We start from the raw sequence: 11,151 nt of genomic DNA, 5'->3' as shown, positions 1-11,151 counted from the left end.
CCCCCTTCCCAACCCTCAATAACTTATCTGTATATCTGCTATGTCTCCATGACCAAGAACAGGGCTGTCACCTATGAGATATTCAATACATCTTTGAGGGAGGGAAGGAGGGAGGGAGGGAGGGAGGCAGGAAGGAAGGAGATAAGATGAACCAGACACACCAAGAGAAAACTATACACTCTGCGTTCTGAGTACAGAAAGAAAAGGCACCTTTTTTTGACCCTCAACCCAGCTCAGTGTAAAAGAATCACAGCTACAAAGACAATGCATTTCAGACTCTCTGAGATAAACTCAACCTAAAAATACAGTCCTAGGGTCATTTATGTCAGAAACTCCTCCTTCCCTTTGAGTCAGGAAACTTACCCTCCCCCAAATCCTTCCTCCACACTGCCACCAGTGTGATCTTTCTGAAACATAAATCTAAGTATGTCACTCCCCTGCCTATAATTCTTTGATTCCCACCCACCCCCACCTCCCCTAGTGACTTCAAATAGAATTTAAACTCCCTGGCATAAAAGACTTCCTGGATCTGACCCAAGACTTTCTCTCCACATTCATCTTTGGCCACGCCCCTTCAACTCTCCCCTCCAACTCCTATTCTCTGTACTACAAACACGCAAAAACACATGCAGTTACCAAAGATCTTCCCATTGTGTGGCTTTGAGCACTTGCACACAGTGCTCCTTCCACTTGAGGAAATGCCCTTTCTGATGATAATGATGATGATGATGATGCCCCATTCATCCTTCAAGTCTCAGATTAAGAATTACATATTTGGCTAAACCTTCCCTCTTCCTCTCCCAACTCATCTAGATATAACTACTCATTTCTTTTTCCCTTCCCATATGGAACACATGAGCTCTTTGATGATTATTCAGATATTTGTAGAAAGCCGGGGCATGGTCTTAAACTCTGCTCTCCTCTGGTTACTTCAGCCCTTCCTTACCATGACTGACAATGTATTCCAGACTGATCTTACTACCAGCCTGTGGGAAGATTTTACTTTCTTATCAACTCCTTTAGTGTCATATCCAAGACCAACCATTGTACTTTATACATAGTCTGAACAATAACTGACCATATATAAGCTCCATGTGGGCATTGCAGTGCCTATCTTATGACTCTGTATCCATCACTTATCTGGTTTTATAAATCCTCAAATTATTAATTGAGTCAATGAATGAGTGAATGAATGGGTGAGTATGGTGAATGAGATAAACGAATAGATGAAAAGTACAGTGAAATAATGATCTCCCTTCCTCCAGATAGTACAATGTTCTCCAAGTAAAGTGTGTGCCCTTGTGTTATATTTTATTTGCAGCATCTACATAATACAGAAGGTGGGGATTTATATCAAGTTTACAATTACCTGAAATCACTCATATTTGGGCTGTTCGACTACTGACCTTTGGGTCAGTAGAGGCTTAACATTTTCACCTAGTAAGTGTGGTCTTATTAGATTCACCCCATCATTCCAGATCTAGATCTTTTGAAATTCTCATTGTTTTTTTTTTCTTTTAATTCCGTTTCTAACTTGACTTGGGGGTAGAGGCAGAGAGAGAGAGAAAATCTTAAGCAGGCTCCACACTCAGTGCAGAACCTGACGTGAGGCTTAACCCCACAATCCTAGGATTGTGCTGAAATCAAGAGTCAGACACTCAACTGACTGAGCTACCCAGGCGTCCCTAACTCTTCCACTGTTAATGAATATTTTGTGCCAGCCACATAAGTGACTTGAGTGTACTTATCTTGGCCTTAATATATAGTGGGACAAAAAGCAAGTTGCAACTAATATATTTATTTTTATTTTTTTAATGTTTATTTATTTTTGACAGAGAGACAGAGCATGAGCAGAGGAGGGGCAGAGAGAGAGGGAGACACAGAATCTGAAGCAGGCTCCAGGCTCTGAGCTGTCAGCACAGAGCCGACACGGGGCTCGAACTCACAAACCGTGAGACCATGACCTGAGCCGAAGTCGGACGCTTAACCGACTGAGCCACCCAGGCACCCCAAGTTGCAACTAATCTAGACACCAATGCCCTCTCACAAACATTTGTTCAGCCCTTTTAGATATAAAGTTCATTCTATTTGATAGAAATGGGGGGGGGGAATTGGCATTGGGCTGCAGCACAGCTCCGTATTTATTTCATTTATTAACATAACAATATCCACTGCAAGCTGTGCCTCTGTTACAGACTTGGTATTTTCTTGCTGCCTTATTTTTTTTTCCACGAATAAATAACCTTTTGTTAAATCAAAAATACAAAAATCACCTGCTCAAGAATCCATAACATTTATAAAATTAATCTTATCCCCTAAAATATTCAAGACTCTTTATAGAAATTCAACCACTTAGTCCTAAGTTGTTCTTAGAGGTTTTGACAATTTTCACTAACTACATCATTTTTAATGGCTTTGTGATTTGAATAAAGTTATGTTCTTCCAGAACAAATACCATAGGCCCTTCAAGTTATGTTCTTCCAGAACAAATACCATAGGCCCTACCATTTGGCCCTGTCCAAAGGACCTTGCCAGCCACTGTCAACTTCGCTCCCAGTCCTCAACTGGAGTTCTTGCTTGGCCAGCTGGTGCAAAGAGGTATGCTAGAATCGGCATGTTCTAGGAAGTCTGAGCATCTCTTCCCAACTCTACATTCAGTAACATCATGTGGACAGCCTGGAAAAGGCTCCTTTGGGAGTATTTATCCCATGAAAATTGGTGGAGGTTGCAATGATAAACACGTACCAAAACACACACTGCTATGCTTTGCTATCCCTGACCACTAACCTCCCCAAGAAAATATTCCTTGCCATTGTCTTTCCCCTTATATCTTCTATTTATTCTTTCTTATCCATTAAGATGAAAATAAGAGTGGAAAATGGGCTCAAGCTGGTTGACACCATTTGTAGAAAAAAGAACCCAAGGGGACTTGTCCTCTGCTAGAAAGGGAGTCAATCCACTCAATAGTCTACATATTCCTGTTCACATTTTGTTGCCTAAAACTGAAGGAAAAAAAAACAAGAATCTTTTGAAAGGAAATGTTTATGAACAGAACAGGAGGGAGGTCCTGCTAGACTTGAAGTAAGCCCTGGAGAAATAAAACCAGCAGACACCCAGACAGTCATGGAAACTTTTAGAAGACAAGAACATCATGGAAGAAGAGGGCTTTGAAGGAAGTTTAAAGAGGCACCAGAAGCAAATGTTAATTCTTTGCACTTTAACTTTAGTGGAGACCACAGACCAGATCATTCAAGAGAAACCCTACTCCCACATCAAGTTCAGTCATTTCACCAATACCACATGCATTTCCAAGGAATTAATTTTTCCAAGTATCCAAAAATCATGTAATTTTCATCTGTTCAGGCCTTTTCCAATTTCTAAACTGCAATTTCCACCTTGTACTTAGATGCACAATTATCAAGTGTGACCGTGTACCCTGCAAGACATCTTTACAAAGTAGAGCCCAGCAGAGCTGACCCTGCGCTTGAAAGAAAATCAGTCTACTCAACACTCTACATGATCCTGTTCACATTTTGTCACTTAAAATGAAACAATATTTTGAAAGGACAACACCTCATGGGTTTGTTTTTGAAAATGAAGTCATGCAGGTAAAGGAATACCACAGTGGTGCATGCTCAGTAAGTGTTTGTAATCAACACCAGCTACGATTATCTGAGACCAGGCAGTTGCAATGTTTAAAAACAGGATCGGGGCGCCTGGGTGGCGCAGTCGGTTAAGCGTCCGACTTCAGCCAGGTCACGATCTCGCGGTCCGTGAGTTCGAGCCCCGCATCAGGCTCTGGGCTGATGGCTCGGAGCCTGGAGCCTGTTTCTGATTCTGTGTCTCCCTCTCTCTCTGACCCTCCCCCGTTCATGCTCTGTCTCTCTCTGTCCCAAAAATAAATAAAAAACGTTGAAAAAAAAATTTAAAATAAATAAATAAATAAATAAAAAATAAAATAAAAACAGGATCTTTCATATTCTAAACACATTAAAAAGAACATCACAGAATACAAACTAAATTAAATAGGAAACATAAGAACATGAAAATGATGATATGTGAAAGCCATAGATAAAATATCACCATTGGGAGAGCCAGAAAGATACCACTTTTTCATCCTCCTCCTTACTGTGTCACTTTGAGGACACAACAGTGTCAAAATCAGGAAGCGGAGTTGTTCATTGGGGAGTCCATGAGAAACTGAGTTTACAGAATAAAATCAGAAGAGAACTTTAGAGAAGTTCTTCCTGGGATATATTTCATTTTTTAAAAAAGGAAGAAATGAGAAATGAATGTAGCTCTTACCCCTAGCAGCTTGGCAATGAGCTAAAATGTTATTAAGATATCTGTCAAAACCAGTTCAGTTAGCAGGAGTGAGGCTACGGAATGTGTCCTTGGGGCGCTTTCAAACCAGTGCCATTAATGCAATCTTGCAAAACAGCGAACAAAATGGACAACATACAAACAAAGGGTAAAGACAGAACAATCCCATTATCAGCTGTGGAGTGAGACCTGGAAATTTCAGGCTGTGTGATCTTTCAAGGCATGACTCGTGATACCTGAACCATGTAAAGTAAATGATCTAGAGGGTAGGAATGTGGCCAGGAGAAGAACAAATGAAAATTAAAAAGGCAGAGAGACAAAGGGAGTCTGTTTCTCAGGCATTTAAAAACATAAAAACCAAAAAAAAACAAAATTTTCACTTCCAAGGGTAAGCAATGAATATGTGAGAGTGGACTCTTTCATTTCAACCACGTCCCAGGTCTCAGCACGGCCTGAAGAGCTTTGGTCTAACAATTCCATTTCCAGCCTGTTGGTTCCCACCGTGGCACTGGCTGTTCATGGCAGAAGAGAGGCAGGGCTGTTCAAGGCAGGGCAGGGATCCCAAAAACATAGCAGGAGAAGTACCATGACATTTCAGAAGGCCAAAACACTCCAATCTGTGACAGCCCTTTAATTTATCCTCCATCTATCTAATGGCACACATTTGGCCTCCTCTCCCCTGGATCACCCCTTGCCAGCTCGCAGCCCAGACACCTGAGGAGAGACTTTGGCCGGGGGCTTCCTTTCATTTTCAGGTCCTCTTTTGCTCCCATTCTTTGGCCTCAAAATGAATACAAATTGACAAAATGGAATCATTTCTGCTTGGCACAGAGCTTGGCAACCAGATAACACCAGCAAAGCCAGGTCCACATTTACTCTTCCCCACATTCATCGGCATGCAAAGTTCCAAGATGGAAATTTGTTTCTCCTGCAGTTTTATGACACTTCCACTGCCTGATTATCCCACTTTATGGCAATTTGCATCATTACGGGCCTGTGGCAAATGAAACAAATTGCCATAAAATGTTGGGAAAATCCTAAATCATGGCTCTGTCTGGCTTGCTTGAATGATGACACTGAGGTTGAATTCAGATGGCTTGGTTCATTTTGCTACAAACAGTCATGCCGGCCTTAATGGGGGCCACTGGCTCAAACGTCAGGATGCGTGGTGACTACCAAATGAGGCAAACTAATAGAATTTTTTTCCAATGCACTAAGCAAGTCTTCAGTAAAGAAAACACATTGATTCCGAAGTTGTTTACTACAAACTAAATAGAACCCCTATAGCGTTTCCCATGCAGCTCACATTAGAGCTAAATTAACAGCCCTCATATGTATCCATTCTACTAGTACCAGACAAAAGTGCTTACACCATTAGGAATGTAAGTTGCCTTAGTCTAAATCTTGATACAGAAGATTGTCTTTTTCATTTAACTGCCTTGCTATCAAAAGTTGTAATATCAGGCATAGACAGGCTTTAAAGAAAAACGAAATGCACTGAATGATCATGAATAATTGCTGCATTTTAATTCAATGGTGATGTGTTAACTTGAAAGTAAAAGAATAGGAGACCAATGGTTAGACATGTGAGAGGGAAAGAAGAAAGAAAGAAAGAAAGAAAGAAAGAAAGAAAGAAAGAAAGAAAGAAAGAAAGAAAGGGAGCTTTCTGTGCTGATACCCTTCTCACAGCCATGGTGACCGTTCCTAAAACCCGCCAGACTTTCTGCAAGAAGTGTGGCAAACACCAACCCCACACAGTGACACAGTACAAGAAAGGCAAAGATTCTCTTTATGTCCAGGGAAAGCGGCATTATGACAGGAAGCAGAGTGGCTCTGGTAGGCAAACTAAGCCAATTTTCTGGAAAAAGGCTAAAACCACAAAGAAGATTGTGCTGAGGCCTGAATGTGTTGAGCCCAACTGCAGATCTAAGAGAATGCTGGCTATTAAGAGATGCAAGCATTCTGAACTGGGAGGAGATAAGAAGAGAAACAAGCAAGTGATCCAGTTCTAAGCTTCATATTTTGTTACATTATGAAGACAATAAAATCTTGAGGTTACGTTCACTTCATCTGGTTGCAGTTGGTCTTTTAAGTGTGAAATAAACTAGTGCCCTCAATAAAATTCCCTTTGTAGGGAAATTTATGCTAGGAAGGAAGGAAGGAAGGAAGGAAGGAAGGAAGGAAGGAAGGAAAAGAAAGAAAGAAAGAAAGAAAGAAAGAAAGAAAGAAAGAAAGAAAGAAAGAACGAACGAACTTCAGGCTAACAACTTCCATAATTATTATAACTCTTGTTGATTACAATCCTGGCTCTGCTTTTGCAAACTTCCCCTGTGAGTACGTTTATGAGAGGAGAAGCTTCATAGTAAGAAGTCCTCTTGGCTCACGACTCACAGGATTCACTGGGACCATGAGACTGGAATAAAAGCAGTGAGGTTTTATTTCTCAGAATCTCCTATATCTCGCATCCTCCTAACCTCCAAGTCATCCTGAACGTTCTGACTCAAGACACTTGCAGTGGATGCTCAGCTCTTCCTATAAAGGAGGCAAGCCTTCCAGAATCACCCCTGTATCCTCTCATACCCTCCCCCCACCTACTGGGGATGTTCCCTGGATCATTTAAAACAGAGGAGAATGGCCTATGTGCAGAGAAACTGACAAAAGAGATTGAGTCCTGAGTATGGAATTAAAATCATGACAGACAAACTATATCAAGAACTCAGTATCCAGGTAATTGTAATATTCTTGAAAGCAGGGCATTTTATGGAGTCTGGCTTTACATAATTTCACACACACACACATTTTTCAGGTAATACTTGACTAAAAGGAAGTAATTAAATTCATCATTATCATGAGCATTTAATATGTGCTAAGCACTGTATTGAGAGGTTTAAGTGATTATTTGATTTCATCAACCCAACCCTGCCATTAGCCACTTCCAGATGAGTAGCCTAACCTACTTCCTCAGGGATGGACAGGCAGCAGACACACAGCCAGAATCTGAACCAAAGTCCAGTGTCACCGAGAATTCCATGTGCCCTACCACCGCAACACACGGCTGCAACGTACAAATCAACTTTTCTGCTAAATTAACATTATTAGTCCAACAATAAACTCCACAGGATAAAAGGTCCTTGCATAATTTAAACAAGTACCACCCATTGGGCTGCTCCTGGATGATTTTTATGACTCATTAGCACAGCCTTTTCTTCCTCTCACTCGTTTATCCTTTTCTATTTCACCGTCATTGCCTAGACAAAGTGTCATAGTCTCTCACTACAGAATGAAGAGTTTCTGACTCTGGATTTCGCTTTCTTTCCATCTTGAATTTGTTCAGTGCGAAGGGCACCAAAGCCGCACCTCATAAGCGAAGCCCACAACACTAACCAATGAAAAGATCTCAGGTATTTGCCATTTACAGCAGTTGGAATTAATGTCGTTTGAGTGACAAATTGAAGTGCATATTTCCAGACTATAAATATTTATTCTGATGTTCCCTTAGATTTCACATATGTTCTTTTCCTTTTGGTTTCTAAAGCAGGAAGCATAGAAGAATTTCTAGAAATCCACATGGTCTTGAACCAGAGGTCCTAATTTGCAGTTTCTAAAGCATCTGCTAAGTTTATGAATCTATATGCCACATATAGATTTTGAAACATCCCTTTGGCATACATTACATACTCAACCTCATATCTGAAAGGAGAACCAATGAGCTAAAATTCTTTAGTAATAACCAAGTTTGGGGCTTCATTTTAAAACCACAGCGTGGCAGTTTTCAGATCCACTTGCATTTTGCAGGTCTAGTCTCATCATGGAGAAACACTTGCAATTCCTCAAGGAACATTGACATATCTGTGTGGCATTTCAATGAGGGCACACATTTTCATTCTTCCTCTCAATTCACCAAAATGTGTGGTACAGATATAAATTTATTGTTTTTATGACAACCCAAATTATCCTGTGGTTCAAATGTCTCCGATGGAAGGAAGCATTTTAATAAATAAGATGCAAACTCATTGTTTCTTTTCCATGCTTGAGGCAACATTAATTGACCAACCTACACAAATAATAGCATAACGATCAACATAACAGAACGATCAACAATTGATCGTGAGATCAATAATAATTTAAAATCTGCTCTTCTTTTTTGAGAACTTGCCCCATAGCTTACCATAAACTGTAGGCAATATCTATGGGAACCTCTGTTAAAATTTTCAAAGAATCCACTCCATCAACTAGTTGTGCTAGAACTTTCCTGTGAGCTGAGAGGAAGTATGTTATGGGGTTAAGAATTTTTCCCTGTGACTTCAAAGCCAACATCAGATACAGAAGCAGGAGCCATTCAGAAATCTTATGTCAATCCTCTTTGATAAATCCCACATTCTTGGCATTTCCAAAGTTCTATTTCTTTGATCAAACCCTGAGTGCTACATGCATGGTACATATTCTCTGTGGAAAATGCATACGGCTAAGGGTTTTCTAAGATGATCTCATTTAATCCTCATAGCAACTATGAAGCATGTACTATTATCCCCATTAGAGATAAAGAAACTGAGCTCACCAAAACCAAGAGACCCCACCATGTGAAAGATGAACCTGCAACTAAAACCCTAGGAATGTGATAAGAGTGTCCAAAAGGTTAATAGCTATATTGCCTCCTTTAGTCATCCTCCTAAAGGCTGGTCTGTAAAGTTTAGGAGCTTACTAAGTGCTTTTTCCATCCAGGATTTAGCTCAGAAGTCATCTTTGGGCTCATAACTGAGAAAACACAATTGACTGGAGAACAGAATGGAAGAAAATTTAAAAATCACTAAGCCCAATTATATATAAGAGAAAATAATGTCAGAGAAGAGATTGTCCAAGTTAAGCAAAATCCTTTGATCAGGAGCTTCTGCCTAAACACTGTGGTCTTCTGACATGCCACATTCCAAATGTAAGTAAGATTGGGTTCACCTTCATCAAGCAGTGATATAGGGATCTGGGACATACCGCTGAGCATCTTGTGAGCCAGGATTAGGACTTTCGATTTGTTTATGTGTGTGTAACTATCTCTCCGGTGTCCCTTGGCCCAAGGTAAAATAACTCTACTTTGTTATTCGTGAGCTGTAAGGGCCCTTTCCGGTATAATTCAACTTTCTCCCAACACTTCAACTGGAAGTACTATTAGTAAAATCCTTTCCAATAATTCTGCTAATAGTTTCCAGCAAACTTAAACCTGGAGCGACATCTGAATGAATTTATCTGTAGTGGACTTCTGCAGGAATCTATAAGTCATTCTGATTCATTCTCAGTTTCTGCAGGAAAGTATTTATTTTCTAAGATGAGACAGAATAGAAATGGGAATCATTTGTATGGAGTGAAGCACAGCTTGCTGATTAAGTTACCTTCTTTACCTTTATTATTCCTGAAGGATTAAGCCACGGGAATTTTGGAACTCAGAGCTACAGATTTCTTCTTGGGATCTCTCCAAAATCTCAGAGAAGCACCAAATATCCCCACGGGGTTCTAATAATTTGCACCATGTTGAAGTTGAGATTTTGTCTGGAAAAATACTTTGAAAAACCAGCTGGTTGAAAATCCGACCATGCTTCATCTGCTGGTATATAAATACATGCAAATGTGTCCAAAAAAATCAATTCTCTTATATGCTCCATTGAAAGTGAATAACCAAAATACAAGTAATCATGTGAAAAGAAACAGAGGAAGTTATTGACTGGTAACTGGCATGATTTTTCAATAATGAATAATACCTTACAATAGTGAAAGGGTTTACAAAAGTAAAAATTCTTTTGAGGTATGTAGATTAAGCACAAACTCCAAAATATCAGAAGTCCCTGTGAAACCATGACCATTCATTTTTACCTTATAGAGACTGCGATGCAAATGGAATGAATTTGTGTTCAGGTTTGGAAGACATAGCCACTAAAACTTCAGAACAAAACTTTCAATCTAACTGGGAATTAACCCTTAGAGGGATTGAAATGGTATGTAATTTTGCCTGCCTTCACAGATAATTATTAAAATACGTGAGACAAGAGGCTCCTAAGAGTCAATTATAAAACCTGTCCTCAGGAGTTAATCATTCTGAACACAATTCCAACATGTCGGTTTCTCCTCATACCACCAAGCAATTTGTGAACATCAGCTGGGTGTCCTACAATTCAACTTAATTCTGACACTACCTACTCAAAGAGAACATCAGACTCCACAGGTTAAGGGCTCAGTCCCACAAGACTGCCCTCTACTTCAGATGCCAATTGCAAGTCCAGACTGTTACCTGTGCTTGTGACCAACAGGCTCTAAATCAGAGGTTCCCACAACTCCCTCCTTGGGTTCAATCAGTCTACTAGAGTGCCTCACAGAACTCGGGACAATCATTTATTAAAAGGGTTTATGAAGGATATGAATCGACAGCTAAATGAAGAGGTACATAGGGTAAGATGTGGGGAGAGTTTCCATGCTCTCTGCAGACTCTGCCACTGTCTCCAAATATCCATGTGTTCACCTACCCAAAAGTTTTCTGAACACTGTCCTTTTGGGTTTTTATGGAGATTCCATTACATAAGCAAGACTGATTAAGCCACTGGCCATTGTTGATTGAACTCAATCTCTGACCCCTCTACCCTGCCCAGAGGTGAGAAGGGTGGTACTGAAAGTTCCGGTCATATTTCTCTGGTGACCAGCCACCATTCTTCATTGCTTTCCAGAAGTCACCTCATGAACATAATGAAAGAACTTTGACTACTCTCATCACTTAGGAAATTCCAATGGTTTCTGGAGCTCTGTGCCAGAAATGGGAACAAAGACCAAATATAGATTTCTTATTATAAA

At 40.2% G+C, this 11,151-nt stretch overlaps 1 protein-coding gene across 1 annotated transcript; it reads left to right on the top strand.

The window, feature by feature from the left end:
* The first annotated feature begins 5,986 nt into the window (after positions 1–5,986).
* Positions 5,987–6,392, top strand: LOC112868670 (large ribosomal subunit protein eL42-like). Its single transcript, XM_025931645.2, has one exon. It carries the CDS (start codon positions 6,015–6,017, stop codon positions 6,333–6,335), a length of 321 nt encoding a protein of 106 aa, XP_025787430.1. The 5' UTR covers positions 5,987–6,014; the 3' UTR covers positions 6,336–6,392.
* Positions 6,393–11,151: the final 4,759 nt, after the last annotated feature.

This window comes from Puma concolor, chromosome D4 (assembly GCF_028749965.1).
Source record: "Puma concolor isolate L17-30 chromosome D4, mPumCon1.1.hap2, whole genome shotgun sequence".
Taxonomy (NCBI): Eukaryota; Metazoa; Chordata; class Mammalia; order Carnivora; family Felidae; genus Puma; species Puma concolor.
This window is presented reverse-complemented; position numbering and strand designations above follow the sequence as displayed.

Excerpts from the sequence above, each read along its gene's own strand:
- LOC112868670 (XM_025931645.2), top strand. The coding sequence starts at position 6,015 with ATGGTGACCGTTCCTAAAACCCGCCAGACTTTCTGCAAGAAGTGTGGC.